The 20,129-nt window shown below is 39.0% G+C and overlaps 1 protein-coding gene across 5 annotated transcripts in view; it reads right to left on the reverse strand.

Moving 5' to 3' along the window:
- BTBD8 (BTB domain containing 8) overlaps positions 1-20,129 on the reverse strand; it is a 94,014-nt gene that overhangs the window by 49,806 nt on the left and 24,079 nt on the right. For 3 of the 5 annotated variants that reach the window (XM_061411227.1, XM_061411229.1, XM_061411228.1), the window contains 3 exons: positions 19,672-19,907; positions 13,299-13,416; positions 1,083-1,172 (listed from right to left, as the gene is read on the reverse strand). In XM_061411227.1, coding sequence (XP_061267211.1) covers positions 1,083-1,172; positions 13,299-13,416; positions 19,672-19,907 — 444 coding nt within the window. Of the gene's footprint in view, positions 1-1,082; positions 1,173-11,296; positions 11,387-13,298; positions 13,417-19,666; positions 19,908-20,129 lie in introns of those variants that run through there. The other 2 variants (XM_061411230.1, XM_061411231.1) reach the window with 2 other exon arrangements.

Here is a 20,129-nt window from a genome sequence, read left to right on the forward strand (position 1 = left end):
CCGGGAATTCTCCCTCAGAACTCCCAGGCAGTTTTCCTACTGAAAAAGCCCTCCCCACTACTGTACATTCTGGATTCTCACAGTGATCATCTGTGACCAAAAAATATTCCATTTCACATGTAAGGAGGTAGTTCATCTCTTAATAACTGTCTCAGCAGTTGATATAAACTGCACCAATTGTGTAGATTCACCAATGCACTATCATAGGTCACTGAAATCCACACCTATCCAAATTATTCTTTAATAAAGAAATTACCTATCACAGACTGAAAACCCGTGTTCCCCCATACACCTAAATTCACATATTGGAGCCCTAACCCCAATATGGAAATAGGGCTTCTAAGGAAATGTGTGTGTGTGTGTGTTAGTCACTCAGTTGTGTCCAATTCTTCACAATACCAAGGACCATAGCCCACGAGGCTCCACTGTCCATGGGATTTTACAGGCAAGAATACTGGAGTGCGTAGCCATTCCCTTCTCCAGGGGATCTTCCAGACCCAGGGATCAAACCCAGTCTCCTGCATTGCAGGCAGACTCTTTACCATCTGAACAACCAGGGAAGCTCTCTAAGGAAATAATTAAGGTTAAATGAGGTAATAAGGGTAGGGCCCTAGCCAATCTGATAGGATTAGTGTCCTTATAAGAAACACCAGAGAGTGAGCTCTCTCCCTCCACCTTCCTTTCCCCTCTCTGGCCCCCCAGCCCCATGCACTAAAAACAGGGTCACTGGAGCATACAGCAGAAGGTGCCTGTCCACATTCAACGGACCTAAGGTAAGAGCTCCCATCAGGCACCAACCTTGCTGGGTGGTGCCTTATAGAACTGTGAGAAAACAAATTTCTGTTGCTTAAAGCAACCAGTTTGTGGTATTTTGTTATGGATGTCTGAGAAGAGTAATACATTATCTCTATCACTAAATGCTCCCAACTTCCTCTCATTTTCAGAAAGTGTACTTGCTGAATTCCATCACATGAGAAACATTTCATTGAACAGACAGGGAAATCAGATTCATGAAAAGCGCTCTGTATGAAGTATTATTTGCAATCATTTGCAGTCAAGCTTCCTTGTAAAATTATGCTTACCTTTGGAGAGTAACGCACTCCTGGGAGCTTTCAGCCCAACAGCCACTCAGCATTGCAGCAAAATAACTAGATCTGGCACTTAAAATGGCTCTAAAGGAAGAGGGGGAGAAAACACAGACAAACATTTATGCATAATTGCAAAATATAATTTTTTATGAAAATTTTCATCTTTATCTCTTAAAACATGATAACAATTTACCTGTCATTTGTATTCACTGGTAGGTTTTAATAATAGAAATTACAAGCCTAAACTTATACCAAAGTATTTTGATTGCTTCATTAGAATATTAATTCCAGGTTTTTTTTTCATCTTTTAAATTTTTCTCTCTCTCTTTTTCTTTTTGGCTACACCATGTGGCTTGCAGAAGCTCAGTTCCCTGACCAGGGACTGAAACTGGGCCATAGCAGTGAAAGCCCAGAATCCTAACCACTAGGCCACCAGGGAAATCCCATTTAATTTTTTCTATTGAAAGCTCTTAAATTTAAATAACAATTTTCATGAGTGAGAGAATAACAGATTATTTACAAATGGATAAATAAAGATCAAATGATGTTAAGACCTTGGGGAAATATCAATAAGAGACTAGAACTCTAAAAGTCCTGAGTACCAGTTCAAAACTCAGCATAATTATGCTCATGGATACCTTTCTATTAAATTCGAAAAATTATAGGAAAAATATTTTGTTTTGAATGTCCATTCTATCTCCTCAGATAGAATGTTAATTCATCCATTATTTAACTCAACAAATACCTACTGACTTCTATTCTGTGCTAGGCACTAGTCTAAGGACTATAACAGTAAATTAGGTACAGCTAAAATGTGAATATTCTAGCAGGGGCTGGGATTGAAGAGGGGAAGGGGAGAAGAAGAATAAAAAGACACTTCTGGCAATGGCTTACTAGGTTGTCTCTGACTAACCCTCCTGCTGAATAGCTTGGAAAGATAAGGGGGAAAAAAATATATGCGCACACGTGCACGTGCACGCGCGCACACACACACACACACACACACAATCTGAAAGCAAAAGTAAGGTTGAGAAGCTAAGAAGCTGAATCTAGATTGCTTCTGGCAATCTTTACAGACTTGGAGGCACACAAATTGGAATTTGGGATCCAGCAAAGAGGAGACACATCACTTTGATGACAAAGGTTCATACAGTCAAAGCTATGATTTTCCCAGTAGTCATGTACAGATGTGAGAGCTGGACCATAAAGAAGGCTGAGTGCTGAAGAATTGATGCTTTCAAACTGTGGTATTGGAGAAGACACTTGAGAGTCCCTTGGACTGCAAGAAGATCAAACCAGTCACTCCTAAAGGAAATCAATCCTGACTATTCATTGGAAGGACTGATGCTGAAGCTGAAGCTCTAATACCCTGGCCGCCTGATGTGAAGAGCTGACTCACAGGCAGACTCTGATGCTAGGAAAGACTGAGAGCAGGAGAAGAAGGGGGCAACAGAGGATGAGATGATTTCATGGCACTACCAACACAATGGATATGAGTCTGAGCAAACTCTGGGAGATAGTAGAGGACAGAGGAGACTGGCATGCTGCAGTCCATGGGGACACAGAGTGTCAGACAGGACCTAGTGACTGAACAATAGCAACAAAAAAGAGGAGAGACTTTGGTGGATGTCCCAGAATTTCAGTTGGACTCTGAAGGACTACATCTTTGAAAGAAGAATGAACAGGAAATAGATAAGCCGCTTTTAGAACTGAAGTCCAGCTTTGAATGAGCTCAATCCTTGACTGGATTAAAGTGATCTACACCTAGCCTAAATACAGTGTGTATGTCAGCTGCTCAGTCGTGTCTGACTCTCTGTGACCCCAGGGACTGTAGCCCACCAGGTTCCTCTGTCCATGGAATTTTCCAGGCAAGAATATTAGAGCAGGTTGCCATTTCCTACTCCAGGGGATCTTCTGATCCAAGGATTGAATCCGTGTCTCTTATGTCTCCTGCATTTGCAGGTGGATTCTGTACTGCTAGCCACCAGGGAAGCTCACAATGTAAGTATTACTCAGCAATAAAAACTGAATGAAATATGATATAGATAATATCCAAGGATGAGGTTCAAAAACATTTTCCTGAGCAAAAGAAGTTCAATAATATGTCTGAGATCATTTATATGAAATTCTAGGACAGGTAAAATAAACTATAATTTAGAAAACACAACAATCAGAAAACAAAAGAAGTCCAATTAAAAATGGGCAAATGATATGAGGAGAAAACTCACCAAAGAAATACAGATGGAAAATAAGCATATGAAACTCAGTTTTTGCCTGAGGATAGAGAGAGGGAGGGCTTCCCTGCTGGCTGAGTGGAAAAGAATCCGCCTGCCAATGCAGGAGACATGGGTTCAATCCCTGGGTCAGGAAGATCCCCTGGAGAAGGAAATGGCAGCCCACTCTAGTATTCTTGCCTGGAGAATCTCATGGACAGAGGAGCCTAGTGGGCAATGAGGTCCCAAAAGAGTCAGACACAACTTAGCAACTACATAACAACAACAGAGAGAAGGACAGTACTAATGGCAAATGGACACAGCAGAGTTTTTTAGGTAATAAAAATTCTCTGTATCTTGATTGTGGTGGGAGTTACACAGGTTTAAGTATTTGTCAAAACTCATCAAATTAGACTCTCAGTTGTGTGCATTTGATTGTATATGAATTCTTTTTCGAGTTCATTTTTTTTAATAGAGGATAATTTACAATATTGTGATGTTGTTTAGTTGCTCAGTTGTGTCTGATTCTTTGCAATCCCATGGACTGCAGCATGCCAGTCCTCTCTGTCCCTCACCATCTCCCAAAGTTTGCCCAAGTTTGTGTCCATTGCATCGGTGATGCCATCCAGCCATCTCATCCTTTGACGTTCTCTCCTCCTTCTGCCCTCAATCCTTCCCAGCAATAGGACTTTTCCAACGAGTCAGCTATTCGCATCAGACGACCAAAAAACTGGAATTTCAGCTTCAGCATCAGTCCTCCCAAGGAGTATTCAGGGTTGATCTCTCTTAAGATTGACTGGTTTGATCTCCTTGCTGTCTAAGGGACTTTCAGGAGTCTTCTCCAGCACCACGGTTTTTGAAGGCATCAGATCTTCAGTGCTCCAGCTTCTTTACAGTCCAGCTCTCACAACCATCCATGACCACTGGGAAGACCACAGACTTGACTATACGGACTTTTGTTGGCAGAGTAATGTCTCTGCTGTCTTTTGATTTCATGGCTGCAGTCACCATCCACAGTAATTTTAGAGCCCAAGAAGAGGAAATCTGTTACTATTTTTACCTTCTCCCTCTCTATTTGCCATGAAGTAATGAGACCGGATGCCACGATCTTAGTTTTTTTTTAATATTTAGTTTTAAGCCAGCTCTTTCACTCTCCTCCTTCACCCTCATCAAGAGGCTCTTTAGTTCTTCTTCGCTTTCTGCCATTAGAGTGGTATCATCCACATATCTGAGGTTGTTGATGTTTCTCCCACCCATCTTGATTCCAGCTTGTAATTCATCCAGCCCAGCATTTCTCATGATGTGCTCATCATACAGATTAAACAGGGTGAGAGTAGACAGCCCTGTTGTACTACTTTCTCAATCTTGAACCAATTAGTTGTTCCATACAGAATTCAATATTGTGATGGTTTTTGCCATGTATCAACATGAATCGATACATATGTCCCCTCCCTCTTCAGCCTCCCTCCCACCTCCCTCCCCTTCCCAGTCCTCTAGGTTGTCACAGAGTATAAAGATTTAAGGCAGGAGGAGGAGAAGGCAATGGCACCCCACTCCACTACTCTTGCCTGGAAAATCCCATGGACAGAGGAGCCTGGTAGGCTGCAGTCCATGGGGTTGCTAAGAATTGGGCACGACGGAGCAATTTCACTTTCACTTTTTACTTTCATGCATTGGAGAAGGAAATGGCAACCCACTCCAGTATTCTTGCCTGGAGAATCCCAGGGACAGAGGAGCCTAGTGGGCTGCCGTCTATGGGGTCGCACAGAGTCGGACACGACTGAAGCAACTTAGCAGCAGCAGCAGAAGGGGGCAACAGAGGATGAGATGGAGACATCAACATTCTTTTCAGTAATTAACAGGACAAGTACACAAAAAAATCAGTTAAATGGAAGACTTGAACTAATTGCTGCATGCTAGCCATTTCCATTTAAGTAAGACTAAGAGCGACTGAGGCTTAAACAATTACACTGTTCTTAAGATAGAAACTTATGAAAACATTCCTATTTAATTGGATTCAAGCCTCAGTTTTAAAAAAAAATATGTTGTAGATACATGTGTTAAAATTTTAGCAGATTTTTTATTTTCCAACACACCAAAAACTATTTTCTCCTTTTGACTAAATGTAATCTCAACTGACAAGGCTGCTTCTGGCTCTATAGAGGTGCCCTAATTTCCCCCTTACTCTCGCTTTATAGTACATTGCTATTCAATACTTCTTGATGTTAGCTCAACCAGATTCATTACTCCAGGCATAATAATGGCCTGGATTACTCAGAGAAACTCTAAATATAGAATTTTTCACTAGGACTATTTTTTAAGTACTCTTGCTCCAAAAAAAAAAAAAATATATATATATATATATTTTTTTTTTTTTTCTGTCAGTTCCACATAACTGAATAAAGGTTAAACCCACATCAGCGAATCCAAACTTTTTGGAGCTGTCACCCATGACACTCTGGAAATATTTTAAAGAATGTAAACTTTAAAAATGGTAAGTCAGCGTTCTCTTGAGACATTCATCTTAACATACACTGACTACAGCTTTCATAGGATTACCTAAGTTTTAAAAGTGAGTTGTAAAAATAGAGTGGATGCCTTGTTATCTAGTACAATGAAGACTGATAGTTGTCTGGTTAATCAAAAAATTAGAAGCGAATTTTTTAAATGATTTGTCTATATCATATTCATTTTATTCTAACTTAGAAAATAAGTATGCATTTATTCACAAATCTTTGACCATAAAGCCAATCTATTTTTTTTAATGTGAATTCGCTGATTTATGCCCCTTATGTCTTGCAAAAACTACACTTATACACCTTGTCTATGATTTCAAATTCAAACTTCTCTAAAATGAAAAAAGAAATTTAAAACTTTTTGAAGCAATCTGAAGTATAGAATCATTTAAGATTTTCATAATTTCCCCTCAAGTTTTTGTATTGTTTCATCTAAACTGAATTCAATAACAATTTTTAAAATGCCTCTCCCTTATTAAGCTTTCTAAAACATTCACTCTAGTTTTCACTGGAACAACAATTCTTTTATATTTCATGTATCATTGGTTTATATGATATATCATGAAGTCATGCTATCAAAATAAGAAATTCAAATGGCATCAAACAGGTTTGGGAATAAACTCAAGTGACTCAAGAGACACAAACTCAATGATAGGAATGGAAATGTTACAGATATACTAGAGAATGGCATCCTAGTCTTGAGAGTTCTGCCTACCATGTCAGCATGTTCTGCAGAGACCATGTGAAAAGCAGGTTTAGTCATGTTCCGTTAAGGCGCTTCTACTCTAGGTGACTTCTTTCCTTTTAGGCATCCACTCTCTCTGGCTTTGGTTCCCCACTGCAGCCTCTCTCAAAGGCCCATGGTACTCTAGAATCTCACCTCTTTTCTCTCTATTGCTCCCACATCTAACTTATTATTTTAAACCTTTTAAGAGATAGGGTTCACCATTTATCATTAATAAAGTAATTAATACTGAGAGATTCATAACCCACTTTATAGCATGATAAGTTGGAATTTTATTATAATTATTTCATTAATGCTCCCTGGCAATCCTAGTAAGGGAGGGAACAGCAAAAATTTTCTGCAAAGGGCCAGATAGTAAATAAAAATATAAGTATATTAGGTTTTTCAGGTCCCTGTTGCATATTATTCTTTAGGTTGGGCCACAGTTTGCCAACCTCCACTGTAAGATAAGGTAGAACAGACAACAAAATGCCTGCCTCTCAGATAGCTAATACATACTTTTAGCAACTAATGTTCACTGAATGCTTCAATGTGCCACAGTACCATGCTAAGTACTTTATGTACATTACCTGATTCAATCCTCACAGCCATCCTATGCTATAATTACTATCATTATTTCTTTTACAGATAAAGAATTTGAGACTTGGAGAGATTAAGTAACTTCTCAACAATTAATAAATGGTGCAACCAGAATCAAAACTCAGATTAACTTCTGAACTACTAAAGTGTATACTTCTGAAAAAAGTTTTCAGCTGATGTACTCAAGAATATGGCCTTCCTTGTGGCTCAGTGGTAAAGAATCCACCTGCCAATGCAGGAGATTCATGTTTGATCCCTGGGTCGGGAAGATCCCTTGGGGAAGGAAATGGCAACCCACTCCAGTATTCTTGCCTGGGAAATTCCAAGGACAGAGGACCCTGGCGGGCTACAGTCCATGGGGTTGCAAAGGAGTCAGACACAACTTCGTGACTAAACAGCAACTCAGGATTATATAGCTAATTAGTCAGACTAGGCTTCCAAGTGGTGCTAGTAGTAAAGAACCACCTGCCAATGCAGAAAACATAAAGAGATGAGGGTTCAATCCCTGCGTTGAGAAGATCCCCTGGAAGAGGCAATGGCAACCCACTCCAATATTCTTGCCTGGAGAATCCGTTGGACAGAGGAGCCCAATGGGTTATAGCCCACAGGGTCGCAAAGAGTCGGACAGGATTGAAGCAACTTAGCATGCACACACAGGTCTATAATAGTTAATACTGCATAGACTAAGGATCCTAAAAGATGATGCTGTTAAATTGTTGCACTCAATATGTCAGCAAATCAGGAAAACTCAGCAGTGGCCACAGGACTGGAAAAGGGCAGTTTTCATTCCAATCCCAAAGAAGGGCAATGACAAAGAATGTTCAAACTACCACATGACTGCACCCATCTCATACACCAGCAAAGTAATGCTCAAAATTCTCCAAGCCAGGTTTCAACAGTATGTGAATTGTGAATTTCCAGATGTTCAAGATGGATTTAGAAAAGGCAGAGGACCCAGAGATCAAATTGCCAACATCCACTGGATCATTGAAAAAACAAAAGAGTTCCAGAAAAACATCTACTTCTGCTTTATTGATTACGCCAAAGCCTTTGGCTGTGTGGATCACAACAAACTGTGGAAAATTCTGAAAGAGATGGAAATACCAGACCAGACCACCTGACCTGCCTTCTGAGAAATCGGTATGCAGGTCAAGAAGCAACAGTTAGAACTGGACATGGAACAACAGACTGGTTCCAAATTCGGAAAAGAGTATGTCAAGGCTGTATATTGTCACGCAGCTTATTTAACTTAAATGCACAGTACATCACGTGAAATGCCAGGCTGGATGAAACACAAGCTAGAATCAAGATTGCCGGGAGAAATATCAATAACCTCAGATATGCAGATGACACCACCCTTATGGCAGAAAGTGAAGAGGAACTAAAAAGCCTCTTGATGAAAGTGAAAGAGGAGAGTGAAAAAGCTGGCTTAAAACTCAGCATTCAAAAACCTAAGATCACGGCATCCGGTCCCATCACTTCATGGTGAATAGATGGAGAAACAATGGAAACAGTGACAGACTTTATTTTCTTGGGCTCCAAAATCACTGCAGATAGTGACAGCAGCCATAAATTTAAAGACACTTGCTCCTTGGAAGAAAAGCTATGACCAACCTTATTAAAAAGCAGAGACATTACTTTGCCAACAAAGGTCCATCTAGTCAAAGCTATGGTTTTTCCAGTGGTCATGTATGGATGTGAGAGTTGGACTGTGAAGAAAATTGAGCGCCAAAGAATTGATGCTTTTGAACTGTGGTGTTGGAGAAGACTCTTGAGAGTCCCTTGGACTGCAAGGAGATCAGACCAATCAATCCTAAAGGAAATCAGTCTTGAATATTCTTTGGAAGGACTGATGTTGAAGCTGAAACTCCAATACTTTAGCCACCTGATGTGAAGAACTGACTCACTGGAAAAGACCCTGATGCTGGGAAAGATTGAAGGCAGGAGGAGGAGATGACAGCGATTGAGATGGTTGGATGGCATCACCGACTCAATGGACATGAGCTTGAGCAAACTCGGGGAGTTATGATGGACAGAGAAGCCTGGCATGCTACAGTCCATGGGGTTGCAAAAAGTTGGACACGACTGAGTGACTCTAGTGTCTTGAACTGACTGAAGGACACTCATCTCCTAACTCAGTGCTGACTTATTAAATTGTAGTTTCAGACAATCTTCATTAAAAAAATAAAAATAATAATTTTATTTATTTTTGGCTGTCCTTAGGTCTTAGTTGCTGCACAGGCTTTTCTCTAGCTGTGGTGAGCAGGCTACTCTCCAGCTGCAGTGTGCTGGCTTCTCATTGTGGTGGCTTCTCTTGTGGAGCACGGGCTCTCAGACACAGGGACTTCAGTAGTTGTGGCACATGGGCTCAGTAGTTGCAGCTCCAGGCTCCAGAGCACAAGCTCAACAATTGTGGTGTATGGGCTCAGCTGCTCCATGGCATGTGGGATCTTTCTGGACCAAGGATCAAACCCGTGTCCCCTGCATTGGCAGGTGGACCCTTCAACACTGACCCACCAGAGAAGCCTTAGAGAATCTACATTTTAAAGGGAGATTTGATAGCATCTTAACCCCATGAATGAAAGTCTGATGGTATAATATCAGGCACTGAAGAAAAAAATAAAAAAGGTATTTGGAAGGGATATAGGATCTTAAGTGTTAGAAAGTTAAAATTAGGAAATCACTGCCCTGCTTTTTCAATAAAGTAATATGAGAGAATCTTAATTATGGAATAATGAAGTACAACAAATAAATGAGTTTAAAAATATAGATTAAATTTCATTAAGAAAATAATAGGATAATAATTGACACAATAAAATGAGAGATCAGGTGGATAATTTGAGGTAGGCTAAACCCTAAAGGAAATCAGTCCTGGGTGTTCATTGGAAGGACTGATGCTGAAGCTGAAACTCCAATACTTTGGCCACCTCATGCGAAGAGTTGACTCATTGGAAAAGACCCTGATGTTGGGAGGGATTGGGGGCAGGAGGAGAAGGGGACGACAGAGGATGAGATGGCTGGATGGCATCACCAACTCGATGGACATGAGTTTGGGTAAACTCCAGGAGTTGGTGGTGGACAGGGAGGCCTGGCGTGCTGCGATTCATGGGGTCGCAAAGAGTTGGACACCACTGAGCTACTGAACTGAACTGAACTGAAAGATGACAGGAGGAAATACAAGTAGAGAGAAATGCCAAGTATACAGATGGTATTCATCTGGTGATTGACAGCAATTCAGGCAGAAAAGTGATGTCACAGAAATCCACAACAGGAGTAATGTGTTGTAGTACTCCAGGAAGCAACACTCAGAAAAGCAGTAACTAACAAATGGGATCCGTGAACTCTAATGAGTCCTTTTACTATAATCTCTCTGCCTGCAAATAAACAGAGCTCTCTTTTTCTCCTTTGAGCAGGAGAAAAAAGCTCTCTTATCTCCTTTGGAGATAAGCAAGAACTAAGATGTGGGAAGAGTGGAGAAGTAACACTGTGATGAGGGTAAGGCCTGTGTAGAGACAGAACAGTGTAGGAAGTCTACTGCTATCCCTTTGCTCCTTGGGTTGGGGAGAAATGCAAGTGATTCAAATCACCTTTCTCTGCATGTCCCACATAAATAAAGGACACTCAAGCTGTTGCTACTATCTATACAAAAGCTCATATCAAAGGCCTATTACCTGGATGATGACAGCAAACACTTACATGGTACTTACTACGTGCCAGGCATTGTTCAAAGTACTTTAAATGCTTTTAGTAATTTAATCACCATAATGACCCTATATATTGTTGTTTAGTTGCTAAGTCATGTCCAACTCTTTTGTGACCCCATGGACTATAGCCCACCAGGGTCCTCTGTTCATGGGATGTCCCAAGCAAGAATACTGGAGTGGGTTGCCATTTCCTTCTCTTGGGGATCTTTCTGATCCAGGGATTGAACCTGAGTCTCCTGCACTGGCAGGCAGATTCTTTACCACTGAGCCATCAGGGAAACCCAGTAATAACTCTCTAAGATGGGTACTATTATAATCTCCATCTTTGCTGAGGATGCTAAAACACAGAATGATTAAATAACTTCCCCAAATTCATACAGCTAAAGATGGTGAGGCTGGAATTCAAACCCAGGCAGACAGGTTCCAACACAGAACACACACTCGTAATTACCCAGTTATAAATGACTTCTTTAGCTTAGTTGTGCCACCACAAGCAAGTGACTGGCATCAGATCATCTTGCAGCAAATAAAGGACTCCAGGTATTGGGCTGTGGATCAAGCAAAAGTCTGAAATGTTGTGAGAATTACTAAAATGGTGACACAGAGTCATGAAGTGAGCCAATGCTGTTGGAAAAATAGTGCTGACAGCCTTGCTCAATGCAGAGCTGCCACATATCTTCAAGTCATAAAAAACACAATTATCTGCAAAGTGCAATAAAGGAAAACGAAGTATGCCTGTGTTTTCTGAACTACTGATATAATAATCTTTGAACTGAATAATAAAATTTTAGGTACAAACAGAAAAACGTTCAAGTTTGGAATAGGAAGGTAATCTTAGGATTTAGAATCTGTCACTTTAACTCATATAAGGGTGCCAACCAAGTAAGAGAACTTAAGCCAGATCTTCTTGAAACATATCCTCAGGAAATTGCCTTTCTAGTTAATATAAATTTCTTTTTTATCACTAGGTGAACAAAATAAGCCAGAAATGTAGCAAGAGCTGTCCTAATATTCTAGATGCAGCTATTAAAACAGTCCACTGTCAGGCAGTACACAGGGAGAAGCCAAATATAGACAGTGTTGGAAAACATAATGCAAATGGTCACAGAGTCCTGCTTTCCCAGTATGACAACAATAGTCCTAGGGTTCCATAAGTTTCAAGAAAAATCTGGCATAAAACAAACTCAAAGCAAATTAATTTTAAAAGTAAAATTGTGTTGTCGCTCTACACTAACCAAGAAGAAAGAAAGGCATGCACACATACCATTTGGGAATATGTATATTTATATTCCCACATATGGAAAATACAGATCCATAATATGGAAAATATATAAATAAATCTCTATCACACTCTGTATTTTACTATACATAATGGGGATTTCATAAAAAATAGGAAAATGTGTATATATATTTTAAAAATATGTGTTCTCAGAAAGAAGAATTCAAACTTTGGATGGCAGTCTGATGGAAACTGGCAGTCTTAAGAGTTTAGCAATGTACTTCAGTCAATTAAGTGGCAAAACCAGTATGAGAGTACAAACATTGCTACTGTTTGGCTTGGATTTCTGTAATCTAAACCCACTGCTAACTTCATTAAGGGCTGTGCACCCTTGAACCTACAAGACTGCTTCTAGCCTCTGCAAAAATAGTCTGTTTCTTCCTCTTCCGCAGTACCAGAATAACTTAACATTCTATTTGAAACACAAAGAGGCAGGGAGGATAACTCTGGGTTCCTCAGCTTTCCAATTCTAGTCTGTTGTGAGGCCCAGCTGTACCTCTTTCCCTTGAGTTCTAAGAAAAAAAAATCTCTATTTCTTATTAACATCTTTTCTTTCTTTAAGCAGATTTTAGTTACTTACAAAAAAAGAGCCTGACCTAAACAGGCAGCAGGCTTTAATTTAAACTCTAAAAGCCTGGAATGCCTAAGCAACCCAATGCTACAGAATAATGGTTTTTAAAAAGTACACTGAAAAATTAAACCTCCTAATCAATGCTATTCATGAGAATCATCTATTTAGAATTAAAGACTTTGAGCCAAAATGCATTCAGAGAAAATGTCATTCATGTAGCAATAATCATTTTCAATACCATAATGACTATGAAATTAAAAACTGCATTTAATGACATTTTCAGTGGCTTTCAAATCCATTTTAGGCAACAGTATATTTTCTTCTAATGAAATCTTAGGTTCATGCCCAATGCACAGCACAGATCTGCTCTAGCTGAGCATGTGCACATGTCTCAGTGGGTCATCTGTGCATGTGTGAAACTGCAGATAGAAAATTCTGTCTATGGTCCAAACAATTCCCGTCAGAGACCTCCTGAGGCATCTCCATGGAACCTCTGCAGCCTATGTGAATCAGATCTTGAAAACCACTGTGTTAGAAAAAGACAGCCACCCTGACACTTTACTGTCACAACCAGAATACCAAATTAATCACATGCCTATTTACCTGTGAGCTTTAAAACTTTTTCCGTCAACATAAATATCAATATCTGGGCAACAGTGTTTCACATAAAGCTTCAGTAAATCTTCTCCTAATTCAGATGCAGGTTCCAAGTCATAAATATCTTTAAAAGAGAAAAACAAGACAAAAAATAGTTTCTTTAATAGTATATATATTTCAAAATTTTGTATTCTTGTTGTTGCTCAGTCACTCAGTTGTGTCCAACTCTTTGCAACCCCATGGACTGCAGCACGCCAGGCTGTCCTTCACTATTGTCCTTCACTATCTCCCAGAGTTAGCTCAAACTCATGTCCATTGTATTCTAAAACTAGCAAAATGTTTTTCCACATGGTTATCTTGATTAGTTACTGAAAGAAAGTAACAGTGAGTGAAATCTTTAAGTGGTAAATTCAAAGTTAAATGAAACTTTAAAATCATCAATTCTTTCTGCTCTGAAATATATATTTCTACTTATACTTAAATGTAGATATACCTTTAAATATAGATACACATTTAAACATAGTAATACTATTATAAATTATACACCAAAATTGAAGCCACTTCACAAACATCTGACTTAAAAAGTTAAAAAATTTCCCAAGTTTGATATTCTTTTTCATCACTTAGTTTCTTCCTGTTTCTGTTCATGGATTTATGGCTAGGATGATCTGTGAACCAACAGAAATTCAACTAAAATCAATGGGACTTATAGAGCACTTATTATGAGTCTAGTACCGTATACAGTATAAAGAGTTATAGAAAATATTTTAAGAACTACCTCTACTTCAAAAGATTCATAATTTAGGCTTTGGGAAGTGAAATATAAAACATGTATATATATTTAAAAAGAAAAATACTACATTGTATATTATAGCTCTATCAGTCTGGAAATTTTTGTTAGTATAACTGTTGAGGATGGGTCCCTGGGAACAGATTCCCAGTAACCAATTTACAAATGTATATATTTAGAAACCAGAATGCTAATGAGGTGACTCTGGGTTAAGGCCCCTAAAGAGCTTCAGGATGGGGGCTGGTCACCAGAAAGGACAAATATGTCATCAGGGAGGGGGAAGTTTCAGGCCCTTCCCCAGACCTCTAGGGAGGGAAAGGGAGCTATAGACTGAATTATAAAAATTCTTGAACAATAAGATTCAGGGAACTACTGGGTTGGTGAACATACCGACTTTTGAAAAGATAGCACACCTTGAGAGGGCATGGATATTTGTTCTGTATACCTTCCCTTCTCTACCCAACCCGCATACCTAGCCCTGTATCTTTTTCATTTGGCTGTTCCTAAATTATATCTTTTATAACAAATAGGTAAATATAAGTGAAATGTGTTCCTGAGTTCTGTGAGTCATTCTAGAAAATTATTGAACTTTGTAGGAGGGTGGTCATGGGAACTCTGGAATTTGTAGTCGCTGGGCACAAGAGTGGGTAGTAATGGGGATATGTCACCCCAAAACATGCCACTCTGGCATGAGGATTATTTTGAGCTAAAGGTACTTGAGAGGGAGCAGATGCAGGGAAAGCTATTTACATCCCCCAACTGCCTAAAAATAAAAGTAAAAAATTTTCCTTTTGTAAAGGAAATTTCCATGTGCAAAGCTATCTCCTTCTTAGGAAGAAACTATTCTCTTCACTTGACTATTATCTGTATAACAAGACAACCCTTATTTACCATACATTTTCTCCTCTCACCTTCCCATAACTTGCCTCCACCATCTAGTAGCCCAGAATGCCTTTCTTTCACTTAGCCTAAGATAATATTTTGTTGTTTAGTCGATAAATTGCATCCAGTTCTTTCTGTAACCCTGTGGACTGTAGCCCACCAAGTTCCTTTGTCCATGGGATTTCCAGGATAAGAATACTGGAGTGGGTTGCAGTTTCCTTCTCCAGGGGATCTTCCTGACTCAGGGATTGAACCCACGTCTCCTGCATTGCAGGTGGATTCATGCAGTAGGATTCTTTACTGCTGAGCCACCAGGCAAAGTCAAGATGATAAATAACCCTCGATTATCTAGCCATCTTCTTGAATCTCCTTTTTTTGGTGAAACTCCTGGTGCAAAAATAAGTGATGAAAACCATTCTCCCCCCTCCTGTTAATCTGTCTTATTTCAATTTAATTCTTAGGCCAGTCACAGAACCTAAGAGGGTAGAAAGAACTCTTTCCTCCCCAACAGTAGCCTAGGCACCCGACTTGCGTTTACCATCTGAAGTGGGGAGAATATTGCAGCACTAAGCCCTTAACCTGTGGCATTTATCTGTTGCTAACTCTGGATAGTTACCATTAGAATTGAACTGTTGGATGCCCAGCTGGTGTTAGGAGAATTGGTTGTGTGGGGGAAAAAAAAAAAACCCACACACATTTGGAGTCAGAAGTGGTACCCAGAAAAGAAAACAACAACACACAATTACAGAAACCCAAAACTGTTCCTCAACCTGAAGTCATCATTCCATTCTACCTTAAACTTGCTCTGTTCATACTCTTTAAGCCTGCAAAATAGTACCACTTAAATGCCTTATGAATAAGGCCACCACATCTCTTGGTTTGCCTGGGGGCAGTCCAGTTAATGCCTGTTCCCCTAGAATAACATTCAACAGCAATGATAATTTTTCATTTTTTACTCTTTCAAAAGAATCCTTGTTTGGACCACAAAATATAAAGTCATCCTTTATATAATAAGGCTCTTCATTGTCTGTCTTCTGCTTATATATCCAGGTTCATCCCTTACTGTGACTATTCTTATCCCCTCCTTTACTCTAGACCCACAACAAACCATGCATGGTGTTCCAAATTTGCTATGTGCCTGGTTCTTTGCCTCCAGGAGTGTCGTTTCCTTTGCCTGGACTACTTCTTCCCTAAACTCTCTATGTCTGGTCAACATCTGCTTTTTCTTCAGGATTCAGTTCAGATATTATTCCTTCCACACAGCTTTCTCTGAAGGCCTATTATTCCTTCCATGGCCTATTATTCCTTCCATGTAGTTTTTTCTGAAGGCCTAAGTCTAGGTTAATGTGCCCTATTTGAGTCCTTAACACACTTGGTACATAACCAACCTGATTATACCTTCTCTAAACTGCAAGACAGTAACACTATCTGTTTTGTTCAATCTTGTATCAAATCTTTTGTTCAATCTTTGTATCAAATCTTCAAAAGTTTGTATTTGAATAATGTGCTGATTAGAATGGCATTCCAGGAACAAATAGCAAGTATAAAAGCACAGAAGTAACAAAATACTGTTCTTTCAGATGAAATGCCAAGTCAGTAAGAGCAGAGCTCAGGGGGTGTGAGGGGTTGTGAAGATAGGAGGCAGCAGAGTACTAGGTGGCAGTCAGTTCCCCAAATCCCCTTATACCATGGGAAAGAAGCTGGGATTTATACTAAGGCTGTGGGAGACTACTAAAGAGTTTTAATAAGGCAAGTGCCATGGTCAGGCTTGCAATGAATAAATTTTGTTCTATACAATAGAAATGGAAGGTGGCACAAGTCAGGTGACCAGTTGAGGTTCAAATTCTCAAAGAAAATAGCAACTTACTGAAATAAAGAAATGGCAGGAGGATAAAGGAGAGAAGTATTTAAGAATATTTAGGAGGCAAATCAACAGACATGCTCATGAATTGAATGAAGGATAAAAGAGTAACTGAGAAGAAAGATAGTTAATATAGGGAATTCCCTGGCAGTCCAGTGGCTAGGACTCCATGATTCCACTGCAGGGTGCATGATAAACCTTATGCCAAAGACACATAATCGTGGGGGCAGAATCTACCCCCCTTTAATACTTATAGTGCAATAACAGGAAGGAATTATTAAAGTTCCAATGCCATTATCAGTCTTGTTTACTAACTTTTAGTCCTATAAGCCAAAGCATCAATAAATGAATATAACTGGAAGGTATATGATGTCCTGGAGAAGGGAATGGCAAACCACTTCAGCATTCTTGCCTTGAGAACACCATGAACAGCATGACAAGGCAAAAAGATATGACCATAAAGCCTGCAACATTAACAAATATTTTATATACAATTTTCTAACACAAAATTTGGGTTGGTAGAAGTGTGGGAAACAATATAACACATGAATTTGATCCCTGGGCTGGGAACAAAGATCCCGAATGTCACATGGTGAGGTCTAAAATAAAGAAATAAAAGAGTGTATAAAAAAAAGGAAGAAAGAAAGATAGTAATATAATTAATATAATTCACATTATGCAGTATTTAAAAGAAGAGCAGGCTGGGAAAGGCAGGTGATTAGATCTGTCTGACACAGGTTAAATTTTGAGATATTTATATTTAGAGGTATATTTAGACAGATATGTCTGGTCAGTGGTCGGATATGAACCTCAAAAAAAAAAAAAATTGAAGAGGAAGTGCTGGTGAAGGAGACTGAGCAGTGACTGAGAGGGAAAATCCAGACAGCACAGAGTCAAGAAGACAGAGGAAGTTTCAAGGAGGGTGGCACGGACAGTATGGAGGATGGCAAAGGACTTTATAAGATGCGGCAAACAAGTGTCTATTAAACTGATCAACATGGGGCGGGGCGGGGTGGGATTTCCATGGAGTGATGGAGGAGAAAATAGATAAAGGCAAGGGGTTGAGGGGTAAATGAACTCTTTCCATCTACACTAAAAATCTGTTTGGCCACTTTAATCAGCTATTGTGGGCCCATGGCAGAGTTCTAGGCTAGAGGCAAGAAAAATGGGTATCGAATATCAGCTCGGTCAACTGCCCCATCTGTGTGGCCTTAGAAAGTCCCTTATACTCTCTGAGCCTTACTGTCCTCATCTATAAAATCAGTCTGTAACCACTTTCTTTGTAGGGCTGAGACTAAATGAGATAGTTTAAAAAATGAACAGATCTATCTCAAGCCTAAAAGAGGCATGCATGCATGCATGCATTCATTTACCATAATACAATATGGTGAACATATACAAAAGAAACCTAACTGAGCTTAAATCAGTTTGTTTTTATTGTTGCTGCACTAAACATCAGTAATAAAAATCTTTTAGTTAACAGATACTATCATGTACAGTCAATTCAACCGTAACACATGTTTTGAAAACATGAGTTTGATCCAACACAACTGACATATTAGGGAACAATTTTTGCATAATGGGAATTTTTCCTTTCCTTAGGTGCAAGGTAATTCATAAGAAATACTAAGTCAATGCAAAGAACTGTATCCAGTTGGACTGAGCCATGAAAGAATATACATAAAACATAAATACCTAAGACACCTACCAGAAACCTCAGTTCACCCATGCCTACTCATTTCTGGTGTTACAAATTTCCATCTGATTTCAGATAACAGCTGCTGGGAGACCATTTTCTATGAATATTTTTGTTTTTGTATGGTCTGTCCTTTCTGAGCAGAGCACTGGCAAATTTGGATCAAGGGTGATTAAACAACAAATACATCTTGGAAGTTAGAGATAATGAGATGCTCCAGAAAGATTCAGAGACTATCCTCTCCTCAAAATCATTTCCTTACATTCCTACCTTTCCCTCACCAGACAAGATTTATCTACCTTCCAAAGTAAAGGTCTCTCCCTCTGTGGAGGAGGATGAGCAGGTCTGCCGGCAGCCTGTGAAAGTCTCATAAAGTTGGGGTTCCCCTCCTATGGTGCAACTCCATTGCATGTGAACAGCAGGTAACATTAAGCCCTCATGGGGACTGAGGGTTGAGAAGTGGTTCTGAGACGCTCTATAAGTAATAAACAGTTTGTTCTCTTATCCAAGGCTCTTGAGTCTCCTGTTGGAATATCTACTGTATCTATATCTACATCCTTAAAATACTCCTTCCACCAATTCACAGCAATTCACAAGCTGCAACCCTTTTGACACCCACTTCTACAAACAAACTAGACCTCTTTTTCAAGGTCAAATGCCATATTTATTGTAGTATTTATGTATTGCTGAATCATTTAACATGGATAAAACTATGTTCCTAGTTTTTTTAGGTTCCGATCTTTTAAAAATGTGTCATGACAAAATGTATTGGTGATTTTTGTGTTGCATGGAGTTTTTTAAGGAACGTATACATTGTGTTAGAACTGATTCTACAGTGTGCTAAAGCTTTTGCTTGTGTAGATTAGAATAAGAGTGAAAATATATAGAAGCTTAAAAGGAAAATTGTGAATTATGTCTGTATTTATTAATAATAACTCCATCTCTAATTACTTGGGAAAACTGGGAGTAGGCCATATTATTATTTCCATTCACTCATAAATTATATACTTTCATTTATACTGACTTTCATCTACTTATAAAAAAATGTTCAACAGAGCTGATTTTTGAAGTATGTTTTTCTCTAAGTGTTTAGAATATAATTACTTTCATGGCTATAAAAGTTTATAAAAATCCACAAAAAATACCTCACCAGTGGAAATTACATTTTCCTCTTTGCTGTTGATATCTTTTGGAATTTCATGTTTCAGAAGAGAATGATCAGATGATCTTTTACTTAAGAACTCTACAGATAACCTTCTATCATGGTCAGTACAATTTCCAACACTGAAGTCACATTTCTTTTGTGGTACTCCACTTTCCACTATCTTTTTCCTAAGAATTTCTTCTTCGTAGCTTTTTATATTTCTGTTTGATGAGTATACAATCCTAAAAGACAAAATGCAAAATATTAATAAAAATAATGTTGGTTATTCTTAAAACCTCATTTCCCAATGTGTGGCTTTCATAGATAACAGCCACATAGTTGGAAAATCTTCTTAATCTACACTAAAGAAAGGTCCATCTAAAATAGCAGGATGTTTGAAAAGTAGTGTATAAAGAAACAATGTTAAAAAGGAATGTGTAATTGCCAACAAATTATATAACCTA

This window comes from Bos javanicus, chromosome 3 (genome assembly GCF_032452875.1).
Source record: "Bos javanicus breed banteng chromosome 3, ARS-OSU_banteng_1.0, whole genome shotgun sequence".
Lineage (NCBI taxonomy): Eukaryota > Metazoa > Chordata > Mammalia > Artiodactyla > Bovidae > Bos > Bos javanicus.